Below are 27,637 nucleotides of genomic sequence, written 5' to 3'. Positions count from 1 at the left end.
AGAACAGACAATATCAGTGCATTACAGCTTTGGAATTTACTATGTTTGCCACTGGCCCTAGAACACTCTTCAGCAGTTTTTGTAATACGTGTTTTTCACCAAAAGAGATGATGCCCTTCTAACTCCTGTGACATCTGTCCTATCAATCCTGAGCACGACATTGCCAGTTCCTGGATTCATGATCACACAGGTAGCCGAGCATGTTACTGCTCAGGCAAATGTGTTATGAATTCTCAGATGATGAACTATGGTAAGGCTGGATGTCAGAGGTGATGAAACTGATAATCCATCAGTAATTTTCTAACCACCCCAACATCTCTGACCCATTGAACTAAATAAATGTATTTAATCACTGACTAGTCAACTGATCAGAAGGTGCCACAGGGTGAAATGAGTGTCTTGACAAAGGGAAGACAGGCACTACCTAAACCACTGTCACAACAAGCATATCTTATCTCAGCCACTTACCCACAGGCACAGATGCAACCTTGAACTGTACTACAGAATAAAAACTTTGTTTACAACAAAATAAAAAACTGATCTCTTAAGATTATCCTAAAGAAAATAATTCCAGCAAAACATTTCAGACTCTTTTCTTGTGAACAGATTAGGTTAAAACCACAAAAAACCCCAACCTTCCAATCACTTCTGATGAATCATAGCCCAAATAACACAATACAAGCAAAGGATGCTGCTTCCATGGAAGGTTTTTCAGCACCTTTCTGGATGATGTGTTCTACCTCTGGTCTGACTCCTGCCAGCTTCGTGACTAAGAAGAATGGCAGGACAAATCTCACACCCTTCACAGAAGTCTTCAGCAAACTTTTCTTGGCATGCAAAAACCTGATTGCCTGGGAAGTGGTACTTTCCCCAGGTGTTCCTATGGCAAAACAACACGCCTGTCCAGCACTGGGTTATTAATGTCTCATTCTCCTGATGTTCTGTGTTGGCAGCCATGACAGAAAGCTCTGAACTTGTTTATTCACACTTGTTTAATCCTGTCTCCACACAGCACATCACAGCCTGTGGGGCTTGGAAGATGGATGAGTGAAACCAAGGCCACGAGGGGGTCAGGGTCAGGGTTGTCGCTGAATCTCAATAACTCCATCACTCACTCTAGCAGGCACTTCAGAGGTCACCTCAGCAGAGGAGTTTGGGATAGATGGGGAAAAACAGCTGGCACAAGCATACACATATTCCCTGCAGTTGATGCTACACATGGAAACAAGCATAAATCCTTTCACTGTGCCTTGAGCTGGTTTTAGTCTATTTGGCTGTAAAAAGAACAAAGGAAAAAAGTTTTTTCAAAAATAGCTGGTAGGTATCAAGCAGCAGGCACAGGCAAAAGAAAGAACCCCTTAAAATCAGACAATAAATATGCCAGTTTAATATTTGTGCTGTAACTAAGGGAAAGGAGCAAAAAGAGCACACAATGGTGCAAACTGGCTCCAGTACACGGTGACAGTGGAGGGCAATACATTTCATCCCACTCCTATTGTGCACACCATGTGCCTGACAAAGCAGCTCCTTTGAAGCACAGACAGCACAGATGACAACTACTCTGTACATTACACAAGAATTTTAATGGGCATCAATGATAAATCCTAATTTTTAAAAGCTTTATATTTAGAATATATGTTTCATATACATACATATTTTGTGCTTATATATACACGTATATATTTATATATCTAATTATATCTGTAAAACATACAATAGTGAAATAGCTGTATACTACAAAGGTTCTTAACAATACTGACAATATCCACTATAAATTGAGAGGTTTTATTCCCATAACTTCAGTAACTAATTATGCTGTTCATAACTATATTGCACACTAGATCCTGTTTGTTCAGCTGTTCTGCTTATCACTGGCATGAAGTTGATCACATACTGATACAAAACTGTTCCTTTCTTACAGCTCTGACCTTGTGCTTTCTACATACACCTCATAATAAACCACTCTGCAAAAGTGAAATTATTTCCAAAAGAGATGGAAATTAGTATTATTAGCTATCTTTAAGCACATGTGCAGCACTGGAATTAAAAGCATAAATTTGATCCAACCAAGTTCTCATTTGTTCAGAATGCAGGTGGATAATGAGAAAAGTGACATATAAACTAAGATCTGTACATATGCACACAGTGTATTTATGATAGCCAGTCAAAATATTTTGATGAATAGGAAAATTAGCAGGTGAATTATATGAAGAATACTCAAAGACAAGCTTTTATTCTAGAAAGAGTAAACAAGTCCTTACAATCTGACCAAGCTATTTGAGAAGAAAATCCAGATAAAAAAAGAAACACAATAACAGGACTCTGCCCCAGTCTCTTCAAAAAATGTAAAAGCATAGGCTTCAGTGTAGACATCACTTACACTAATGACACTGGCAGGGAAAGAAGTAATTCTACAATAATTTGCAGCTCCAGTTTTTATGACTTACTTTCTTTTCTTGGAGGGAGAGAAGTGGAATGGTAGTGATTAGGGTTTTGATTAGGGGTTTTTTTCAGATGGTTGGTTTGCTTTTTGAAGGATTTTTGTAAGATATCAATTTCTTAAAGACAAAGGAAACCTTTTTGTTAGGATTGCTGCAACTTCTTTCCCCATGGCTCGTTTTCTGAAAAGTTTATTTATATTAAGTGCTCCCAAGTGGGAGGGTTTGAGCAAGGGAGTCTTATTTCCACAATTTTCAATAAGACTAATACAATCAAAGTTTATATAACACATGAAAATCTATTAAGAAGTCCAAAATTTGCAGTAACTGATACATTCAGGATCAGATGCTGCTCAAATGGGAATACAATATTAATAAAATCATGAAGAAAGTCACCTGTCTTTTTACAGTAGGCAGAGGAAGGCAAATAAAATGAAGACTATCCCTCATATTTTTTAAGATATCATACTACCAACCAAAATATTTGGCTTCTGCCTGTGGTTCTGCAATCAACATGATACATGGCTTTGAACAGGTAGCTCTGAATCTCAAAGAAAACATGACTGATGTTCAGTATTGCCACCACTGACTTCCAGGCAGGAGAGGAATTTACAGGTCTGGAACGGGTAACTAAGTTCCTTCTGCAGTACAATAAGAATTGTTTATATTCTAAGAGAGGGAACTAGGGGCTCTAAGGTACAAATCTTGAGCATCCAGAGTGCCTTCAACCACTTTTCCCAGCTGAGTGTCCAGACTGCAGGCTACTTAACTCCTCCTCCAACAACATGAATGAACAAGAATTAGATAGACTACTTGAGCAAAATGAGACTTCTAGTTGCTGATTATAAGTTTGAAACATAAAAGAAATATATTAAAAAAGAGAAGACAAACAACATAAGTGGAATACAAAAGCAAATACTTTCTGAAAATAAATCCAAGTTAATTTTTTTTGTCATTTACTTACTCATTAGTAAACAAGATGCTTTGCTACGAGAACAACCCATTCCGACAAACATTGAAAAGTTTTAACTTTCCAGTTTGCATCAACAACCACAAATTTACACCCAACTGTGCCTTCCTATGGGCTTTGTTATCAACTTAATGTTAAAACATTCTAAATACTCAGTACTTCAAGAAAAAAGCAAAGTGCACAAAAACAAAGGACACTTGGCTCTACGAAAGCATATTTTACATAAAGACAATTCTTTCAGTAAAGATAACACACATCTCAGTGGCTAAGGTGACTGTTTCACCCAGATGCTTTCAACTACTCCAAGTTTTCCACTCACAGTGCCTTTTTTGGATTTCAGCCAAGAAAAACAACTTGTCCAGAATCCATGAGGTGAACCAGCCATTTAAAGTGCTTAAACTTCAGACACATGAGCTTAAATACCTTGTTTGCTCTCTAAATCAGTAGTTTTTACTATCCAGGATGGACCATTGCACTAGATGGAACAACTGGTGAGACCCAGTGCCACTGCTTCCCTTGTGAAATAAAGACCTGATCTATAACTACCTCAACAGTGCTGCTCCGGAGAAAACACAGGAGTTCTCACATTCTAAACACACCCAAAGTTCCATTTGGCATTCATCACTGCTAAAACACAAACCTGTTTTGATTGCCCCATTATCTGTCAGCTTTATAGGATTATAACAGTCAGCAGATGGGGAAATTTTGTATACATTATGACCTGAAAAATAATTCCAGGCTTAGCCAGTGTAATTTCTTTTGCAAGACTGTTGTTCAATTTATCCCCTTAAACTGAGGGTATTTTTCCTCAGGTTCTCATGTATGCTTTGTTTTGAGATTATAACAGAAAGAAACTACTTCCTTCCCACAAGCAATGTTTATATGGCTCAGCCTTGCTGGGTTGGTGATCTCTTCATAGGCTGACAGAAACTTGTTTCCTTCTCATTTATTTCATCAAATGATTTTGCATACAAAGTGAGCAACAGGCAGGTTTGGATCTGATTAGTAGAAGAAAAGTCCTCCAGCAAGAGGCAGGTGGTTTAAGGAACTGCCAATTGTGAACACCAAGGCCAACATCTCTTTTGGCATACAAGATCAGGCAATGAACCCAGCAGGACCCGACAGGAGGATCATTAGATGGGAAGAATGGGATGACACTGAAAATTAGTACAGGAGACACTAATTGAAGTGGAATAATAGCAAATGCCAGGCCATATTTTTTCAAACCCATCACAAGCAAGTTTATGGCCAAGTAGAGTTCATCTGTTACAAATTACAGAGGAAGAGAAAGATCTGTGTCCGATTAGCACAGAACGACTATGAGCTACAAAATGCTTACAAAAAGTTAAACATGACTGATAGATCAGGAACAGTGAAGATTGTTAGTAACATTAGTTCATCATGCACAGCATGCAAGTCTTGAAATATTACATGCAATCTACCCACACATATCTCAGAAAACATATGCAGACTAGACCAGGTGATGAATGACTACTAGGATCAAGCAAATATTTTCCAGGAAAACTCATGAGCTTTCCTTGTTTAACTTAGCAATAATGGAGATGAGAAGTGACACCACAGTGGTCTGTAAATACAATGGAGAGAAAACAACTACAGAAAAATCAGATCACAGAATCGTTTGGGTAGAAATCAGTCTTTTAAATGTCATCTAGTCTAACCCTCCTGCAATGAGCAGGGACATCTTCAGCTAGACCAGGTGGCTCAGAGCTCCATCCAACCTGACTTTGAATGTTTCCAGGGATGGGGCATCCATCACCTCTCCAAGCAGCCTGTTACAGGGTTTCACCACCTTCACAGCAAAAAACTTCCTTATATCTACTCTTGATCGACCCTCCTGCAGTATAAAACCATTACCCCTTGTCCAAATGCAACAGGCACTGCTAAAAAATTTTTCTCCATCTTGCTTGTAAGTCCCTTTTAAGCATTGAAAGGCTGCTATAAGATCTCCCTAGAGCCCTCTCTTCCCCAGGCTGAGCAATCCTAATTTTTTCAGCCTTTCCTTGTAGGAGAGGTGCTCCAAAATCACAAGAACTACTATAAACCAAGTACATTTATGTTTACACTGGAAACATGAAAATTATTTTTCTCACCATTAAAATACATAATACATTTCAAGACAGGCTTTCAACAGAAATGGAAAGGAGTGAGCTTGGGCATGAAGGGGAAGGAAATCAAACTGCTTTTCAGAGTGCAGCTTGAAATGTTTCTGAATGATATTACAAAGTACAGCTGTGTGGAATACAGGAACTCAGAGATCCAGGACTCCCAGTTCCTTACAGTACAGTGGCAAACAGAAGAAAGTGACAGTGTACACACCTCCCTCCTCTATCAAAATGAATCCATTTCCCAAGTATCAGTACACATTCACATCACTGCCACTTGAAAAATTCATGCAAGAAGAGTGAAACAAAACCACCACTTCATTTCCCACATAAATTCCACATATTAGAAACTTAGGTGAAGTATAAAATCTGTGAGAACTTCTGAAGTAGCACCAAAGCCATGATTAAATTTTAGTCCTCTAAGAGCAAGAGCAAGGGAAGTTCATGTCTGAATCAAAATTGGGGGGGCGGGAAAGGAAGAAGGTTAAGGGTTTGGAGTCTTCAAAAAATAGAGCTGTTACCAGAATACAAATCTATATCCATATATACAGAGAGGGATAGAGAGAGACAAAGACGTGTATATGTAAAACATCCACCAATCTCATCCTGATAATTACTGTTAATTATCACAGTAATGAACCTTGTTAGAATTGAGATCATGAAAAATTTGCAAAGGAATAGTCTGAGCATTGCTTCAAATGAGTACTTGTTTAAGCCTGATATAGCAGAATAAGACAACTTGAATGAAGCATATGCCAATAGCTAATATTTCAATTAAAATTAAGATAGTGCTTATTGGCTCCTGAGCAAAGAGAACAGAGTTGTAAAAATTCAATGTTATCTTACTCTCCTTCATTTCCCATATGAACTAAAAATCAGAGAAATGCCAACCAACAAAATCAGTGCATGATGATGTGCCCACTAACAGATCAATCAGGAGCTGATTTCTTTCAAGGTTTCTGTGAAATCATCAGTTGTTCCTTAGCTGTCAACATTTTATCAGGTAGAGCATTCAGAGTGATGTAAACAGCACATTTGATTTTAAAAAATAAAATCAAATCAAAGTTAAGGGGAAGAAAGAAGCTGATAAAAATCAAGGAAGGAATGGCCAAGAAATTAATAGAAGCAGAATCAGATCAACTGCAAATACATTAAAAAAAGGTAGCACAAAGTTCTCTTTTAGGTAGGGAAAAAAAGGTAACTCCTGGGTAGAGGAATTCAAGGGATAAATAAGATATCCCACTAAAAGCTTCTCTAATCATTTCTGGCTGTGAGAACTATTTCTACTGCGGGGATGATACCAGACTGTGTGAACACACAGTGCATGAGAGCACATTGCAGAGACTTATTAACCTGTTCTCAAGTATTAATTCACATGGTGGAAACACCTTCCAGCTGTTAAGCAAATTTTTCACTAGGTACACATAACCAACTGAGTCTGAGTGCTCACAACAAACACTCTTCTGGCACCTCAGCCTGCTTGTTTTGTATGAACATTTGTATCTATCTTTCTTTAGCATTCATTGTGCTGTGAATGCCTACCGAAAAAAAAGAAAATTGATTATAGGAAGACCTCAGTATGAAAAGAGCAAGAAAAAAGAGAACAAAAACAAGGCCTGGAGAAACCTCCAGGCATTGTACAGCTTGATATTATGAGTGATAGAATTTTAAATATCTTTGGATTTACTTAAAATGTAAGGAGTCCTTAGTGCTTTTAGCCATGGAAACATTTAAATCTGCACATCCAGGTGGAGTTCAAAGCATAATAAATGCAGATGTAACAATCTGATGTCTTGTCTAAATCCTCATGGATGATGGTGGGAAGTACTGCTTCTGCTCACACGGCAGGCATCAATGCTGAAGCACAAACTCAAACAGACTGTGAGAAATGTGTTAGCAATAGAATTTAGGTTATGCGGATAAAGAGCACCTCTCTCATAAAAATTCTAGTTTGTTCTGGCTACTGCTACAAAAATCACACCCTCTCAAACTTGTAGGTTTCTTGTCTCAGGTGAATTCAGAAGAAATAAAAACACTCAACTAAAAGCTAGATTAATAAAGTAAATAATCAGAAGTATTGTTTTTTTGCTCAAAAGGAAACTTGGCAATGAGATATCAAGACAGGTCTTGATTGATCTGATGTGTCTTTACTCATTTAAATTTAGCAACCCCTAATTTCTAATAGTTACTAAGAATTACTGCCTCAAACAGAAATACCATTTTATGTAATGTTTTCAAACAATGGTGTTCCCACTGGCTTCATCCTAATCCACAGAAAAGTCAACAGAAGTTGCTTATTGCAAGCTTCAAAGGTACAGAGAAGATTTAAGGTATTCACACCATTTTATGAAATCTGCCTTTTTCCCAGATTATCTAATCAGATACAATTTTATTTGTTCTCTTCTGCAAGGGGAATTTAATTTTCCTTAAGCATGCTGTAATAATGGCCATGATTTGTTAAATTTCTTCTTACAGAAAAAGCATGATGAGAAAAAGCATGATGGTTTTCAGTGTCCTGATACTGCTCACAGACCAGACTGCAGTCTCCAGCATTCCAATTTCTCCAATAATTATTCTGTCGTGATGAGAGCAGAAGAGTGCCAACTCAAACAGAAAGCCTTTCACACACTGTTTAGAAGGATGAGGGTGAGAGATATATAAGTAACAAGACATGCTCTCCACATGTCAAAGTAACTTCAAAACAAATCAGACTTTAAAATTACCAGTAACAAAATTAATAATGTGTTAGTATCATACATTAAACAGAACCTAGATGGAAAAAATCATCCACCCATTTTACAGCCACATACACTGTGCTCTTCCTTCACTCTGAATATCTCATAGGAAATCATTAACTCCATTATTATGAACATATTGCAGCCTTTTGCACATGCTCCAGCAAATGGCCATCAGCATTATGATGCAAAGGTGATTGCATAGCATGTATTTTACATCTCTCAGCCTTTATTCACTGAACATTTCAATATATCTGGTTTATTTGTACAATTACTGGCTCACAAGTTTAAGATCTGGCTTACACTTGCTTTGCAGAACACCTATGACTTCACACTAAACTCGGTGTACTACTTGCTACTCTTGCTACAGATAAAAACATAATTCAGTGTTGAATCTAACACAAACAGGATCATTATGTTTAGAGAGTGTTCCAAAGCCTGCTATCCAAGCAATCTGTGGCATATAAATAATGCAAGATCTCTTCTTTCTCCAAATGACTTCAGCTCGAGCAGAGACTCAGAAAGATGGAAGCCCAAATTTATACTGCCATTACAAAATTCAATCTATTTCTGGTTCTCCCATTGAATTATGACTCAGAGGCTTCCACTGTTTTCTGCACCCACCCACATGCTCCCAGTCTTTGCCAACCCATACAGAAAAGAAGCCTATTTGTGAATATTCCTGAGCTTTATTATTATTATGATATTAAAATGGCAGCAAATCCCAACTAATTTGAAAAGCGTTATGTTTTCTTTTAAAGGAAATTAAGGTAGAAAATAGGTCTTATTTCCCTTCCCCCCTGACCTCTGAACCACAAGCTCCTCGCCACTAAAGCGTTCAACACCTCATTTAATCTCTCCTTGCTGCATTGGCACAACACTGCAAAAGGAAAAGGGAAAAAAAATAATCTGGGGACTTCATCAATTTTTCATGAATTTTCATTTAGGCCAAAGCCCCCTGTAACAGTGGTCGATAGATCAAGCTGCTGTCACATATTTAACACCTGGAGCTGCAGCTGCTCTCCCCGGGGGCTGCCGCTGACTCCGGCTGGATCAGAGGCGGCGCGGGGACCCTCGCTCGCCTTCCCCTGCTCACATGTGGCGCCTGGAGCTCCCAGCTGAAATCCTAGCTACGCTCACTACTGCAAATGTGTTTCCTGATATTCCCGCTGGAAAACTCCACCACGGAGTTTCGATCGCCTCAACTGGTGCATGGCTAAAAAAATGTGCTTTTATTTTAAGACTTCTGGCGTTTGAATACGACAGCAGTTTGGTAAGAAAGATCAAACTATCTCAAGCCTACTTCCCCTTCTAAATTCTCCCAAGAAAATCTGAACATCAACAAACATCTAATAACACCAACCCTTGTTCAGTTTCAATTAAAAAATTCTAATGGACATAATCAATAGGTAGATCTTACTCTTTTGAACACAATTCTTCACAGAGGTTTTAAGGCTGGAACATCTGCTTTTAATGATTTCACCATAAAACAAAAACACTACATGAGAATTTGCCATGTACAATTTGGAAGACTTGTTTGACTGGTAGCATTAGGTTTGATTTTTTTCTTCTGAGGAAGCTCTTATTGAAGAATCAGTAACTTGAAAAAATTCACTCCAAAAAAAGAAAAAAAAACAGCAAACAAGGGGCAAGATGACTGCTGAAAATGGTTTGTGTCCCAGCTGAATTTAACTTCTGTCTTTACACATAAATATGGATACATCAGAAGACTTTCAATCCCACTGCTTTTGTGGCAGGTCCCCATGGAGGGGATAAAAAAAAAAGGAAATAAAAGAAAATTAATCATAATTAACACTGTCAACCACATAAATGCATAAGCATGAACACATCTAATATATAGATAAATCTAGTGAATATTTCTTCATAAATCACTCAAAAGTTGCAAGAACACACTATTAGCGACTGTCAATTTAATAAGCAAAGTAAAACAATTACAGTTTCTTACCCTAAAACAGCACACTCAAGCATTTTAAACCTGTGAAAACCAGCACTTTGTCCCTCATGGCACTATTTGAGGCCATCTCCATTCAGATAACAACCCAGAACCCTGTTGTCAGCACAGGACAACCATCCTGTTTCTGGTGATGACAACAGCTTGGCTGGTGTGGAGAGAAGGGTTTTCAACACCACGACAGAGAGCACGAGTCAGACGGGATCGCGTGCGCCCCCCGGACAGGGCTGCAGCATCCAGGCAATGAAAGAGTTTTCCAGCAGGAGCCCAGGACAGGTGAAACAGGTGAATGGGCACTCACTGCTGACAGCAGCCTGTCACCAGCAGCTCATTTCCAGAGCGTGCACACGGGCTGCTGCAGACCTGCCCATCTTCTTCAGCCCAGAAATGCTGACAGTAGAAAAACAAGTAAGAGACTCCAACTGTTTCCTGAAAGTCACTTGGAAACCTGGTTTATGACCAAAAATTATCTCAAACTCAAGTAAAAACTGTTTGCTATAATCTTCAAAAGGATGCCTTTGATACACACCAAGCACTGCCATGTGCCTTTAAAAATCACAGCAGAATCTCTAAAATTGAGTAAACAACCAACGTATGTATTACATTTTTTTCTTTGATGAAGACCTTTCTCTAACTGCAGCCATGATACTGCTCAAGGAAAGATAAAGCGCTGTTGAAGTGAAATAGGAGAGCCTGCTTCAGACTGCTAAACCCTTTAATTGGGGGATTCAGGCAGTTAAATTTCAAAACTATCAAAACAGTAAAAGCACAATGTTATCGCAAAAACTTTGGCCATGGTTTCAGATCTCAGTTTCACGTTCACATGGCTCCTGCCCTAAAATACCTGACAAGGGAGAACAGCTTTATTATTTTAAAATTTTTCTATTATCTCCCATAAAACTCATGCCTGACCTACCACCAGCTACAGTGGTTAAACAAACTCCAGAGAACAGAGATGGTGTAACAGGAGTCGCGCAGTAGTCAATGAAGTAGGGATCAGTGAGAATTGACAAGATATAGAGCACATTTGAATTTCAAAATAATCAGCCACTTCAATTTTATGACTCAAGGTACAACTGGCACAATCCTGTGAATTTCAACAGGAGACACTGAATCTCAACAGGATTAGAATAAAGGTTTCAGGTGTTTATGTCTCTCAGGATTTCTCAACAGTTAAAACACGTGTACAAAGACAAAAGAAATCCACTAAATTTATCTAGTAATACCCAGACTTCAGCCTTTCTTAAACTGGTTTCTCCTCAACTTCCAAATACCAACAAAAACTTTAAAACTTTCTGTGATGCATTTACTGGTACATTTACTTCTGCTTTGATATTGTGCCAAAACTGTTTTCATTTTTTGTTTGACACAGTTTTGAATCCAGGTTACAACAGGTAAAATGTAGTGAATATGTCTCTCCTACTTGGCCTATTCTGCCATTTAAACATTTCAAAAATGACATTTTCTGCAATTTCTGAGAAAACAGAAGCCTCAAGATCATACCATATTAGCTAAGAAAGTCTGAAGACTGCATTAGGAACAAAGATTTCTCTTCTGTTCTTCCCCCTTTTAAACGTACCATCTACTGTGGACTTAAATCCATTCTTTATGGCAATACAAATTTGTTCTAAACCCCACTTCAAACACATTTTAGGGAAATTATTATCAGATGAAGAGCTGTGGCAGAAAAACTCAAGCCCAGCAAGAAGAGAGCACTCATAAATCTACTAAAATACAATTCTATGCAAAGAGGCACATTCTGAATAAAAAGATCAGTATTGATTCAACCCACATAACTAAGCAGCAAAAAAACCCAAAACTGTACAACTGTTTATATTTTATGTCTGATGAGCTTGTTTGGTGTGAATATCATAAATGTATCTGCTAACTCTACTGAAAGCAGACTATTCATGCCAGGTGGGCTCTGAAACAGCCCTTTTGACTTCTCTGTTAAGACAAAGAGAATCGATAAAGACCAAGACTGCTCTGGATGATATGAGAAATGGCCAACAATTTCACTTGCCATTCACATAATGAATGAGGCCTGGGTCAAATTTATGATCAAGGAGTACATATATTGAGGCTTCCAGCAGTACAGAACATGAGTCACCAAGATGCTGTCTGCTTCTGTTGAGGTAACAGATGATGAGATAAAGAGAAACAGACAGTGCACCTTAGATTAAATGATAGGTATTTTTCCACATTAGTTCCAGTATAACCAACTCTAGACATGATTTAAAAATTAGATTATTCTTCAGAGGAAGATTATCCTTTGTCCATGTTTGTGCCAATCATGATTATACTCTGGCTAGAACCTCATTTCAGTATAAATCACTTATTCTGTACCGTCACTGCTGCTGACCAAACACATGTGAAAACGCCTTGACCAGGAGCAAGAGCTAATAACAAAATGCTGCACTTTGTTACTGCAATCCCCATTTGTTAACTCCCAGGGTGCTGGCTGCGTGCAAGCGCCGGGTGACAGCGTCAAAGCCACTGTGAGGTTTTACAGAATACCAAACAAATAAAACTACTCACATGCCACCTCCAGAGACGCGTTGCGGCTCACGGCCTCCCCGAGGTAGTTCCTTGCCACGCACACGTAGCTGCCCTCGTCGGGTTTGCTCCTGCGCCCGTGCACGATGCGCAGGAAGAACAAAGATCCGCTGGGCAGCAGCATGCGGTGCGAGCGCGGGTCGTCCTTGTCCGTCTCCACGCGCTCGCCATCCTTGTACCACTCGATGGTGGGCGTGGGCCTCCCCTCTGCTTTGCAGTTCAGGGTGGTCGGCTCGCCTTTGGACACGATCACGTCTGAAGGGTGCTCGACAATCCGCGGTGGAAAGTCCTCCTGGCGGAGACGGGATCCTGAAGGAAAGAACAGAGGGGGGAGAGAACAATTGATTTGGGCTTTAGGCGTCACAAAGAGCTCTCGCAAGTTACTCCTTCAATGCACAAAACCTTTTGCACAGATGCAAAACTTAAAAAAAAAAGAAAACATATACAACATCTGAAATTGCTTTGTCTGATATCAGAGACTGTATCAGACACTCCTCTATGTAAAAACCTGAGATGGACTAATGACATAACCCTCTATAGTGCTATCAAACCCATACCAGATGCAGACTGTGCTCAGAGGAGGATCCCCTGCACATACATGCACGACAATCTTTTTTTTTTCCCTTCTAGAACCCTGTGTGCCTCCAGATTCCCCTCATATCTACTGCTTTGTCACCCTTTCATCTGCCAGATTCAATAGGAGGACATCTAAAACCACAGCATCTTACCACCCCCTTAGTTAACAATTCCTTGCAGTTTAACATGTACAGTTTATATCTCTTTTCCACAAACAGTCCCCATATGAAGAGAAAAAAGAAAGCCAAAAGGCAAGGCTCAAATGTCAGCTCACTTTAGAAATTTTCAGGATTGTATTTATATATACGCACACATATAAATACAATATAGGCAGAGAATTACAGAATGGCCTGGGTTGGAAGGGACTTCAAAGCTCATCTCATTCCAACCCCCCACCATGAGCAGGGACACCTTCCACTAGAACAGGGTGCTCAGGGCCTTACTTTGAACACTTCCTTCTGCATTAATCATACAGACACTCTCCACTTTTGCAAATCTAATTAGACTACGTGAGCTTGGCAAAATATTTTTGCAACAGTCATGGCAGTTTGTGCCTCAAAAATAATCTTTTCTAGCAGGGATCCTGAAAATCCTTTGAGTGGAGCTACCATGCTGCTAAAATTGGTGTGCACTTGTTAAACACAAGGCAAACCAACTTCTGCAGGTTAGTGAAACATTTGTCTCAATTTTGTGATCAGCGGTTTTGCTGAGTCGTACAAAAGCAATTTAACATCAATGTCTTAATTATATTCTAGGCTCTACATACTTAAAAATATTTTTAATGGCTCATTTACTGCAAAAGTTATGAGGAAAGGCATAAGGATCCATTCAACAGAGTGAATCCACCTTTGGACTTCTGTTTTACTAACACTCAGGTCATTAAACCAAGGCTTGCCACTGCAGTTAAGTGTTACATTGCTATTGCACAAATTATCTCTTTCAGTGGCTTCCAGATTCCATTACCAGAACAGCAAAGAAATCCATAATCTGCAATGCCTGTACATGAAAAAAACTATAATCCATAGCTAAGCCCAGATGAACTTATGGGACATTTGCAAGAGAAAAATATATTTTATTCTTCCTTCTATTGCCAAGAAAAAAAAAGGGAAAAATACCCCACCAAAAAAAAAATTAAATCTAACAGAAGAATCTGAAAGTTAAAAAATATCCCTAGTGCATGACCCAAAACAAATAATTGAAAAAGACTGAAATCACCATTTAAAGATGAACATTTGAAAGTATATCGGATTAAAAGGCCAACTTCATACGTTAACTAGAGACATTTTTATTAAGAACACTCCTCCAGATAAGTCTATCAACTTAATTCATTGCTTATTCTAAAAAAGAGAACAAAAACCCACTAGTTGTGTCAAGACATTTCTATCAACAGTATCAGGAGGAAAAGGAAAGCTGAGGTGTTTCTGAGACATGAGAGGGACTGAAGTCAGAGAACACACACAACTGAATTCTGATAAATGGTTAACATAGGGTGACAAAATTAGTAGCAAAAAATGTAAATCCAAAATATTAGTTTTCTTGTACACAAAGTTTTCTTCATAATGTTCAGAACTCCTAAAATTATATCCTATACAGACTTCCAGGCCATGTTCAAAGCTGTGAAAAAGGCTTTCTTCAATAAAAAATTAATGCATATCTTATACCTTATACAAGACAACTGAAAGCCCCTCCTCAGGTCACAATAGGGCTGCTTCCTTCTCTTCAGTACTGGTGTTTATGACAAAACTGGTGTTTACTCACCATACCCTAATTAAGCAATTCGTGCACACGAGAGGGTTGAAAGTGCACAGCAGGGACCACGCCAATGTGCAAGGAGAAAGGCTCAGGTGTTTCAAGGGTGATCTCAGCACACACTCCTGTGATGGCTGGGTGCACTTTTAGCTACCCAGGGCTACAAGGAATTCCCTTCATCATGCTCTTGGAGGAGGGGGGAAGCAAAACACACACAAGATCGTTCACAGAGCACACCGAATTCTCTCCTTCCAAAGTGAACTGAGCACCAAGAGGTATTCACAAAGGTTATGCTGATTTAGAAATAACAAAGGAAACCAAAACTTGGCTCCGTTGACTGTTTCTAGACACTGCACATCAGAGAGAGACAGACTCAAGTGGTGTTTGATTCTAGTTTTAATTCTTTCATTATGGTTCCCCCCAATACTCTTACAAGTACAACCTCATTTAGAAGGAACAGGAATTCTATTAACCCAATGAGCTGTCTGGGCAGAAGAGACTTTTACTGCAGAGCAAAATGCAACCATGACCTTAAGCAGGCAGCTGTGGTGTATCCTGGGCTACCCATACAGCTTCCTTTTCCATTCCTCCCCCTAGGATTTCCATCTGGTGCATGCATAGAGTATATGAGCAATCCCTGAGTTTAGGAGCCCTTAAGTCTTTATTAGGATAGACTGCAATGACTTCACATGAGCTATTACACGCTGGTGGGCAAAACCAAAATTCCTACAATATTAGAACTGTTGGAGCTATTCCACTGGAGGGTTCCAGTGTCTCACCACCCTCACAGTCAAGAATTTCTTCTCATCTAAAGATCTCTAATCGAAACCTACTCTCAGTTTAAATCATACCCCCTTGTCCTTTCATTTCAGGCCCTTGAAAAACATTTCTCTCCATCTTTCCTTTAGGTTCCCTTCAGATATTTGGAAGGCTGCAATTAGCTCCCCCCAGAGCCTCCTCTTTTCCAGGCTGAACAATCCCATTTCTCCCAGCCTTTCCTCCCAGCAGAGCTGCTCCATCCCTCTGATCCCCTTGGTGCCTCCTCTGGCCTGGCTCCAGCAGGTCCCTGTCCTTGCTGTGCTGGCCCCCAGAGCTGGATGCAGCCCTGCAGGTGGGGTCTCAGCAGAGGGGCAGAGGGGCAGAATCCCCTCCCTGCCCTGCTGCCCACGGGGCTTTGGATGAGCCCAGGACATGTTTGGCTTTCCAGGCTGCCAGCGCTCATGGCCAGCTCATGTCCAGCTTAATGGTGTTCTGTGGCATGTTTATGCATGACTAAATTCATCTTCACTTTAGACTGAACATTGAGTTATCAGCTTGCATTGTCTAAGATACTGCAATACACTAAGATACTGTTTTGTCACTTTAACAAACACAGCTTTCATTTTCAGATACCAAAGGCTGCTAATTACTGATAATTGCTGACCTGATAAATGCTGACTGGTGGGAAACACTGTAGTTCTCATAATAACTGATGACATTATAGCTTTGTGATAAACTGTTACTTCATAAGTAAAGAACATTTGCATTCCTATCTACCTTTATGTGAATCATTTCTGCAACAGTCACCAACACAGGAGACTAATGCAAAGAGTCAACACTATTCTTTTTTACTGCATTTCCTCAGAGTGACTATACAATCCCTCTCATAAGATGAATCACAGAATGGTCTGAGTCCTTAAAGATCATCTAATTCCAAACACCCTGCCATGACTCAATTAGGTTGCTCAGAGCTCTGTCCAGCTTTCCAGCAATGAGGCATCCACAACTTCTCTGGGTATCCTGTTCCAGTGCCTCACCACCCTCACAGTTAGGAACTTCTTCCTAAAACCTAATCCAAACCCACTCTCTGTCAATTTGAAGCCATTCCTCCTTGTCCTATCACTCCGTGCTCCTGTAAAAAGTCTCTCTCCATCTTTCTTGCAGGTCCCTTCAGGTGGGAAGGCCTGAAAGCTTCCATTAGGTCACGTGCTGTGTAACATACACAAATCATCACAGAAAAAGGCATTTGGCAATTCACTTTCTAGTCCTCCCAGTCCACTACCTTTCAAATTTCTAGGAAGAGACTTTCATTAATTGCACTTCACATTCCTCCATTTTTAATTCACTTCACATAAAGACCTAACATTGATTTAATCTATTAAGCCTACTCTCTAAATAAGCAGCTACAAAGCTAATGGTCTGTCATACCAAAAAAGCAACAGTACAAACTAAATAGATATTTCACTCATTTCTTAAATCAACAAAACATTCACGGCTACTGGGCCAGTGGCAGTGAAGAGAGAGGAGAGCAATTGTATTGTAACCACTGACCATATTTAAAGAAAAGATAATACTGCATCAGTTTACATGCTAACACTCTGAGATGGTATTTCATAATACAGAAATTCTCTCTTCCCCTCTGATGTTATCAGTGCCTGTCATCACTTGTTACTGTCTGACATCCCATTTTGTCCTGTTTGCATCTCCAGTGCCTTTCCAACTTTTACCTGCCTGATTCCTACATACAGAAAAGCTCTTCCTCAGCTGGCCTCTAAGATTATGACTCCTTTTAAGTCCTTTCTGAAGGCTCTGGTTTTGATGCCCTTAACATTCCAAACACAGCTTTAATAGACTTGGACAAAACAGAAAGCTGGGACTAGAATTTCAATAACAAGACCTACAGTCAATTAACACTATGGATACCAGAGATCATCCTCATGACAGAGCTGTCATCTACACTCCAATCTGTCCTACTGTTCTCATGCTACTGGTGTGAAAATGATGCTTAAAATGGGATGTGATGTTTTACATTCATATATTTGAAATATTTCCAGTTCAAGAGTTCTAACAGGTCATGCTGGACAGGTGTATTGTATATTAAGTTCAGAAAGAAAGTATTGTCAATGAGCAACAGAAGCTGTTGCAACAATGGAATTTGAAAGACAAACTCTTAATATCTCACAGAGTCACAAAATCCTTTAGGCTGGAAAACATCTCCAGGATAATCGAGTCTAACATTTTACCAGCCACCACCCTGTCAACTAGATCAGGGTGCTACATCCAGTCATTTCTTGAACATCTCTAGGGATGGTGACTCCACTACCTCCCTGGGCAGCCCATTCCAATGTTTAATGACCCTTCCTGTAAAGAAATATCTGCTGCTGGCCAGCCTGAACCTCCCCTGGCACAGCTTAGGGCTGTGTCATCTTTTGCTACCGCTGGTTGTCTGGGAGAAGAGAAAGACTCCCACCTGGCTGCACCCTCCTTTCAGGGAGTTGTAGAGATTCATAAAGCCACCCCTGAGCTTCTTTTTCTCCAGGCTAAACACCTCCAGCTCCCTCAGCTGCTCCTCATATGAGTTATTAGTTGTTTTGTGCCTCTGATAGCATTTTAAACACATTCCTTCCAAGAGCTTGCCAACAACACATGTTCTCCCTGAGACAGTGCAAAAAGACTGTTTATCAAGAAGACAAACAGCAAAACTGTGATAGGAAAAAGTAAATCTCTTACAACAGAATACTATAGATGCAGGATGAAAAGGCCCTGTGTACATTTGATTCTATACAGAGGACAGCTCCAAAGCTGTGTTTAATGCCAAAGAACCTTATGCTAGAACCTTGGATTATTTTCACTGCAACAATTATGAAAAAATGGAACTGAAAGCAAGGTATTAAAATCCCAATTGAAAGAATAATGTGCTTTAAAGCTATGGAAGTGTCTGCAGAATCTCTTCTGGCTACATCAGATCTGTCACATGAACAGTCTCCAGCTCTTTTTTTGACTTATGCAGACTCTACAAAGACAATCCCACAGCTACTTAGTTAAATCTACTGAAGGACAGTCACTGTTCATTTTCCCACTTCTTCATATGCCTCGTTTCACAAAAGAAGTACTTATCAGAAACACTTACTGCACACATTTGTTTGATGTAATGAGTAACTCTGTTGCTTTCACCACCCTTTTAGGCAGAGAATTGACTGAAGGCAAGCTGAGATCTCAAGTAGCGATCCAGTCAGTCACATCTTAGTTCAAACAAAAGATAACGTGGAAGAAAAGTCAAGATAATGAGAAAATTCAACTGGAATACAGGCTGATGCACTGGCACCAGGCTGATTATTCAACATGCATTCTTCTAGGCAAAGTGACATGGCAAGGACAACATTTTGAAAATTCATACTTTATAGTCTCTCCCTCTCCTCTGAGATTTGGGAGATGGGAAAAGACTCCAGTGATACGACTGTTTCCAAGGTAAGGTTTTTGTTCAAAGCTGTGTCAGCTATGACAAGGTCCTCTGAAAGCTTTTCCTTGAGCAAAATTAATCCATTAAACAACATATCCTAACTTCCCCAGGACACGTGCCTGCAGATAAGTCACCTTTCCTATGGAGTGTGTCTGCCAAGAGGGAGAGCAGGAATTGCTGACAAGAGAGATCAATAACTGTCATTAAAAACATTGACCAAATCTTACTGGAAGGTTGACTTCATTAAGTTTCTCTTGTATGAAACTGTGAGTTTGCTAAGCAAAGTGTTATCAACTTTACTATTAAAAGAAACACCACAAACAGAATTCCTTTTTTTTTTTTACTGTGGATAATAATCTAGTGTCACAGAATAAGCAGTATATTCCTTATATAAAATTATTTCAGGGAAGCATTCCAAAATTGACATAAAGGCTTAATGCAATTTTACTCTAACTCACTTTTCTTCAATTGGTTTCTTGTCACATGCCAGCATTCAAGTGTCCCATTTCACTTTTTTTGCAGAATCTTACCACACCTGAAAATTTATTTCCAACACACTGGCTGGATGGAACAGCATGTTAGGGACGCAGTCAAGAGAGCAGGAGTGAGCCCAGTAGCCCTGAAAACTGGAATATAGATTCATAGGGGAATGATTAATCTTTTTTCCCCAGGTGAAAAGCGACGTTATAAATACAAGTCACTGCTTCAATGAGAAAGTTACATTGATTTGTTTATTCCAAAGCAGTATGGTTTAGAGTTCAAGTCAAGAAATAAAATATCTACCAGAGCTATGCTCCCTGAATGAAGGTAACTGACAATTATTTGCTTAATAACACACTGATATTAATAACACCAACACCCATACACATACACACAAAAAAAACCACACAAAAACCCAGCAAACCCAAACAACCTTCACTTGTAGCTTCTTTAGCAAAAAAGCTCTAGGTTTTGAAACTAGAATAGCTGCTCCAATCCAAGTGTGGGTTTCACTAATGTTCACTGACTCCAAATATTGAGATTATAAAAATTACTTTAAGAAGTGAAAAAGGTAGGGAGAGAAGAGGAACACTTCCAGCTATGAAAAGCAAAAAGGACAATGTTTATGTGTATGTGTGCATATATGTCTCTGTATTCATACACTGTGTGTAGATACATTCCACATCTATATTTACACAATGTACACACACACCTGCAAGTGCTACATGACCTCCAGAGGTCCCTTCTAATCCAAATTATTCTATGATATATACACAGCATATAACAAAAGCATAAAAAAAAAATCCTCCTTCCTTTTATCCAGAAGAACTCAAGCACAACAGCTCTTCCCTTGGGAGCCTTTCCAAATCGCTCTGGAATTTAACAAAGCAAAGCATGAGTGTATGCCTGACTCTAAAAACATCTTTCAGCTCTTTTTCACATCAAGGATGGAAGGTAAAAAAGCAGGCATCGCTCACAGACAGCAAAATAGTTTATTCTACAAGGGGCATGTTATCATAGCACTGGGGAACTGGCAATGGCTCCTTATCAGCCAGGCAAAGGGAGACTCTGCAGATTCCCTGATACCACTGGAGAAACCAATGGCTCATTAGAAGCAAGTCAACTTTGCTTTTGCATGGAAGGGTTGGTAACCACAGGCTCTCCAAAGTCTTAAGCTTTCTATTGCTAGATGATAATGACCATCCAAGGCAACATTAAAAGATACATTTAAAAGCTTTAAAAAGGAGCAATTAGAAAAACACATCAATTTTAACAGTGTTAAGCCAAAACAACAGCTATAAAAAAGCTTTTAAATGACAACCAGGTCCAGTTCCCCTTCAAGAATCATGAGTCAAATAGTTCTCAGATTAAAATAAAATTGCCACTATCTGTGAAATCAGACTACATTTGTAAATAAACTCACCCATCTGAAGCAGTCTTAAAATAATATTTTGCAGAAAAGCAGGATTTCTACTATAAGCACAGCAGGCATTTTAACTTTTGATGTTCTGAATGTTATTCCCCCAGCCACTATGTTCTCTGGTGACTCTGGTCACAAAGACTCCCTGAACCACACCAGTTGGGAATGTCTAGGGAATTGTAAGTACACAATATGAATACTTGACTTAAAACTTGACCCAAACATTCTAAAAAAAAACTTTCATAAAGTTCCAAGTAACTATCACCCAATGAATATTAATTTTGCAGTGAAGCTCTCAATAAAATTTTAAATAGTATGACAAATATCAAAAACTCATTGTAATATCTTGGTTTAGAAATCTACAAATTACATCTTGGTGTTTTGTCAAAGACTCTCTTTGGAAGCTTCAACAAGTTTGGAAAACTTTTAACAAATATCCATGGATGAAAATATAGATCAAGCTCTGTGAAGAAACATTCCAATCCTACTTTTTCTAACCCCATATCGAGTAAATAAGCTCAAAAGTAAATATGTTCAAAAGTGGAAGGCTTTTGGAATTATCATGAACTTCCTCACAAGCTGTATCTCTCCTACCTACATCAACAAAAAAAGAATCAGGTAAACAAGTATAGGCACTCCAAGACTTAGGGGTATGTTTATAATTGCCCCTTCATTTCACCTTTTGCTAGCTGGCATTTAAAAAAAACTCATTCAGCCATCCAAAGCTTGAAAACAAGCAACTTCTACAGAAAATTCAGTCACATGCTATTTTCTGACTATAGGTCAGGTTTATAAACACTTCATATATTCCAAAAGATCTTAATTTTTATATTGGTGCTTTATAGCAGGCATTTGTGTTTTTATATATTTAGAAGTTTGGTGTTTCGGTTTTTTGTTTGGTTGGTTGGTCTTCCCATGTTTAGAAAGTAAATATTTTACTGCAAATACTGAACCCTCTTTTTGTTTGATCATCAAAATGTCACCAACATTTCAATGGTTATCACACTGATATCTGAAGGTCATACTATTGACTCTGTACAAGGAATTCTCACCAATAGCAATGAGGAACTTCACACAAAATTCAAATTTATGCACAAACATCTAAGCGCCCTAACTCTAGTTTCTCCTGATGTATTTCTAGCACAATTATATATTTATATATATAGATGTACATTTATATGTGTGTGTATATATATACACACATAATGTGGGAGAACATCTTCTCTTAAGAGAATATTTAGAGCTTCTCAGCCACAACATCTTCTCCCACATATGTGCCCCCTCCCTCCCCCCAGAAAAACATTACCCAAAAAAATCCTTTTTTTTCCTTGTTGCTTTCTATTTTGTTTGCTCTCTATGAATGCTCCACAATGCCTTACTTACCTCATCATGTGTATTTTAAGGTCATGTGTATTTTTCTATCTTGTTACTATTATACCTGTAGCTAACAAAATGACTATTTAATCCAAAGCAGTTCATCAACTCTGCTACAAGGTGAATCTCTTTTCATTCTCCTGTTCAGAAGCCATCCGGTTATCTGTCCCATTAGATAACAAAACACAATTCTGCAACTTCTGCAGCCAAAATGGGATTTAATGCTCTTGGGCCCGGTGACAGAAAACAAACACTCCAGTATCTGTGCCAACTTAATGATCTTTTTTTTTTTGTTAAGCAGCCCTCAGTGATTTTTCTCTCACCTTTTTTGTTCCACATATTTACACCCAAAGCTGGCACAAATTAGGGAAGTCATTCCTAGTACTTCAGGCTGAAGGCATAGGCCCAGTGAGAGGTTTTATTGGCCCTTGATGTTAGGGGTGGGAGAATCTTGCCTTTCAAGGAATATGCATTTCACAGGATATCTCCGCAGCATTATTTTACCCTTTCTATACTAAAAAGGAGATTTTTTTAAACAGTAAAGTTCCAGACACTGATTCAGAAACCTCTGTTGTTTATCCTGTTTTTATAGATATCTCTGTTGATTCTACTAATGGAGCATGGATTGCTGACAAACAACTACCTCTCAGAGCTGTGGAATGGCAAGGGGACTGCTGTGACCTTCAGAGAGCTTCTTTCCAGCATATAATTTATTTACTCTTATGTTTTTCTACATCAAACAGCACTACCCAGAAGCACAGAAATAAGAGTGTCTGGCAGCACAGTAGGAGAAACAAACAAAAACTCCCAGGCAGTTCTCAAAACGTTTACTGTAAGCCAGAAAATTTGTGAAAACAGCAGTAGAGGAAGTAAATAGAAAATACAGAGGAAGGATTCCACCTTTTCAGCTGTAACCTTAGATTTCTAAATCATTATATTTAGAAACAAATAAATATAAACATCAGCTTTCTAGACAAATTCAGGAAATAAAATTCCATCTTTAAACAGTGGTAGGTTGGCTCCAAATGACAGCCAAATCCAGCTGTTCACTCACCATCCTCTCCCGTGGGACAGGGAGAAAGTAGAAGGAAAGCAAAAGGCTTGTGGATTGAAATAATGGCAGCCAAAAGGGAAGGAAAACACTGTGGATACAAGCAATGCAAAAAAAGGAGGAATTCATTCATTACTCATCAGCAAACAGATGTCCAGGCACTTCCTGGCAAGCAGGGCCTCAGCATGCAGGACTGTTGCTTGAGAACACAAATGCCATAACCATCAATGTCCCTCCTTTATCTTCCTTTCCATGAGTTTTTACTGCTGTGCATATGATGACATATGGCACAGAATATCCTTTTGATCATCTTGATTCAGCTGTCCCAGCTCTGCTCCATTCCAACCTCTTGCCAGCCCACGCCTACTACACTCTCTGCTTAGAGGTACAAATCATAAATTTTTCAGGAGACGGGATCTTTTTTTTTTATGACTTATTTTCAACAGATAAAAACCCCTCAAACATGATAAAAGAACCTTTTCTTCTGCTAAACTAGCTTGCAGTGAATTTATTTCCTCCAGAACATACAAGCACAATGTGAGACATCCTTGTAGATGCCTTTGTCATTTTAAGTTCCAGAAAGAGACTAATAACTCATTTTTACATCTAATATTTATCTGATTAATAACTAAAGGAGTGCAGCTACAGTCATCTTCCTAAAAGAAGCAGAATCAAAGCTTCCTTATCATGAAGGAAAACAATCAAATATGTATGGGAAAATACAAGGAGAAGTTTAAGGTTGGCACTATAATGGTGCTCATATGGAGACCAGCACTTGCCAGGGTCTGCACTCTGTGTGACTATCATAACACAGCCTTTCAGCATCATACCTCTGTGTGCACCTGGAGGAGGAAAGAGTGAAAAGTCCTCTTGACTTCTGCTAAGCATCCTTGCATTATCTCATGTTCATTTCCAGAAGACTGTGGCTAGAAAAATAATATAACTCCATTCCTTCACAATCCTGGTATATTTGCTAACCATTTTACAGGCTTTTTTCCCCTTTTTTTTCCTATCCAATGAAAAAACTGAAGTTATGATTTTGGGTCACCTTTCAGAGTTAAAAAATTCCCAAATATTTATATTCTGGAGTAAGAGAATAAGGCTAAAATCCAGCCGTTCAGTCATCAGCCAGATTTGCACACCTGAGGACATGCCCCACATCAGGAGTTTCAGGTACAGCACTTTTTTTCACACACATTTCTCTACCCCAGGTCTTAGAGGTGCACACACAAACTTCCTTAGTCTTCTCCCACTACTAATTTCACAGCTGAAGTTTGGTCATTAGCCACAATGCTATGCAACTATATGAAATCAAATATATTGTACCTTTTAAAATAAGTGAGAAGGAGGCTTGTTAGTGGTAGCTAGGTGTAGAGATCAAGGCAGGACTTCAAAAACTACGCTGCTGGATTTATGAAGACTGGCATATTGCAAAATAAAGACCAGCAAACTTCATTTAGGCCAAAAGCAGCAGCAAGCTGGAGGAAAATGACACAGGTCTAGTGTAAGAGTCAACCGTAACTAGCTCGGCTAAAGAGAGATTTCCATTTCTTGGCACAGTAACAAATCCTCAAGCAGAGAGAGGCTATAGGGGTGAGATTTTTTCTTCTGTAAGTAACTTAATGAATGAAGTACTAATTAACATTATGGCATTGATAAATGGAGAGAGAGATTAGGGATGTACTCGATATTCAGGCCTTCCCAGATGGACCGTCAAAGCCACATTAATTCCTATCTCATTGGAGCATCTGCTTCTCCCATAATCCATTGCCCCTTGGTACAAACAACACAAACTGTTGTGACTCAATTCGATTTATATCAATCTAATTTCTTTTAATCCAATTTGTATTCCAATCTACTACCTTCTAATCACTTAAATCTTCAGCCTCCATCTGGTAAATTTTCTCTCAAAATTAACCGAGCAGATGCCTCTGCAATTGTCTTCCCCAGTCAGGCTAATCATGCCCTGGCAGTGGCCTACAGAGCTCGCTGAATAGGTACGTGACTTACAGCATTGCCCTTCTTATTACAAGCATGGCGATGCAGGAAGGCCATTTTGTCTGTCATTAATTGGTTAATTTGCATAACACTGCCAGGGAAAGATGCCTGGGAAACAAAAGCCAAGAGTGGAGCGCTTCAAGAAGGCAGCATGACATGTTCCTCATTAGTCACATGGCCATTACACTTTGAACCAGCTATTGTTTGAGGTAACAAACCCCAAACTGCATTACAGCTAAATACATAACAAACATCTACACACGATATTGGACTGTGTGAGTTTTGGCACTGCTGCCATTGAATATGCAGAGAACACGGGGGCTTGTCCAAACAAAATTCCAAGAAAAGTGCTGGATGCTGAGAAAATTAGAGAGCACATTGTTTTGCCAAAACTTCCAATCCTCTCTCAAGTAAATTAACTTTCACGATGCTACAATTACACATGCAAACAAAGCCAAACTTGCTGACTACAAAAACTTCCCAGGACAGAATGCACCACAGGTTATCCAACACATGATAAGCAGGAGGAGTAAAAGGATGAAGCTAACCTTCTCAGATAGGTAAAATTCTGACCCCTAAGCAAAATGCAGAAAGAGAAGTGCCATTGCTTTAAAACTGGGTGCCTCACTAACAACACGATTTTGATCTTTCCCCTTGATCAATGATACAACATCTCCAAAAAGCTGATGGTATGTTCAGCAAAAAGTGGATTTCATCATTCATGTGTTCACACAATCATGGACTGAAAATGTTAGGAAGTTTTTTCAAGTCTGTTACTCAGAATCCTGGGAGAACAGAAAGGAAAGCATTCAATGTGCCACTTGTGTTTCCCAGGCAATATTAAGGAGAAAAATGATGAAAACACAACAGGCACTTAATAAACAGTGAGGGAAGCTCATAAGAAAAAACACGCTGGGTCAGTGGAGAAGAAACAAGAGTAGCTTCTACCACACATAAGCAGGGAGAAAAGGAGCAAAGAAAACTTTTGCTTTGCACTCAGTCCCTTGCATCATGAGCTCCACTCTTCTTGGCCCACAACCACTTACACAAGATCAGCTACTAACAGTCTGCAGATTTGGAGAGAGGAGTAATGCCCTTTTGCCATTACAGACTATATATAAAATTTGTGGCTTCCCATTTTTTATAACAATATAAATCAGACTAACAAGGAAGGGTCAGCCTGCAATCCTCACCTTAAAAATAATTAAAAAACAGCTTGTGTCATCCGAATTTTCAGTTAGCTGAAAAGTGAGCTTATGATTTGCCTGAAGCTCACTACTGCTTCCTCCCCTCCTCTCAATCTTTCACATCTACACCTGAATAAGAGGTTTCACTTACCAGCTAATAGGTACCTAGTAAACTTTTTATAACATAGGGACAGTAAATAATATAAACACAATGGACCCACGCCAGAGGATGTAGAAGAAGGAAAGAGAGGGTGTGCTTGCTTAAGGAGGAGGTGGAGTGGGCAGTCTTTCTTCCCCTCCCACAAGCTGTCAAGTCCTTCTGTGCACACCCCCTCCCTCATCCCTGCTAAAAACCTTCCTCTCTCTGCCTGCCATGACAGGTGGTCCAGATTTTCACTTAGAAAATCTGGCCACCCTATGTTTGCAACACCTCCCTGCTTAGTATCATCTGTGAATTTAATTAGCATGCAGTTTACCCACTCGTTCAGATTATTAACGAAGATGTTAAACAAGACACAATCCAAATAAAAAGATCCCTGTGGCAAACCAGTTGATGCTTTTCTTTACATCAGTGTATTGCTGTCTATTGTAACCCTTTATTTACAGATGTCAACCAATGATTCATCTACAGGATAGCAGGGACAACCAAGCAAATTTGCCTTTTGTTCTCCCAGCTAACAGTCTGTGATACACTATATATAGTAGAATTGTACATAATAATTCCCTTGAGTAGATGTGTCTCATCTACTATATATATTATTTCATCACACTAAGATATGTAGCTCTTGC

At 39.1% G+C, this 27,637-nt stretch overlaps 1 protein-coding gene across 6 annotated transcripts in view; it reads right to left on the bottom strand.

Annotated features, from left to right (window-relative positions):
* ROBO2 (roundabout guidance receptor 2) overlaps positions 1 to 27,637 on the bottom strand; it is a 429,807-nt gene that overhangs the window by 371,933 nt on the left and 30,237 nt on the right. For all 6 annotated transcript variants that reach the window (XM_063393923.1, XM_063393924.1, XM_063393926.1 and 3 more), the window contains exon 2: positions 12,777 to 13,103. In XM_063393923.1, the coding sequence (XP_063249993.1) occupies positions 12,777 to 13,103 (327 nt within the window). The remainder of the gene's footprint in view (positions 1 to 12,776; positions 13,104 to 27,637) is intronic.

This window comes from Prinia subflava, chromosome 3 (genome assembly GCF_021018805.1).
Source record: "Prinia subflava isolate CZ2003 ecotype Zambia chromosome 3, Cam_Psub_1.2, whole genome shotgun sequence".
Lineage (NCBI taxonomy): Eukaryota > Metazoa > Chordata > Aves > Passeriformes > Cisticolidae > Prinia > Prinia subflava.
The sequence above is the reverse complement of the archived record's forward strand: the minus strand, read 5'-3'. Positions and strand labels throughout refer to the sequence as shown.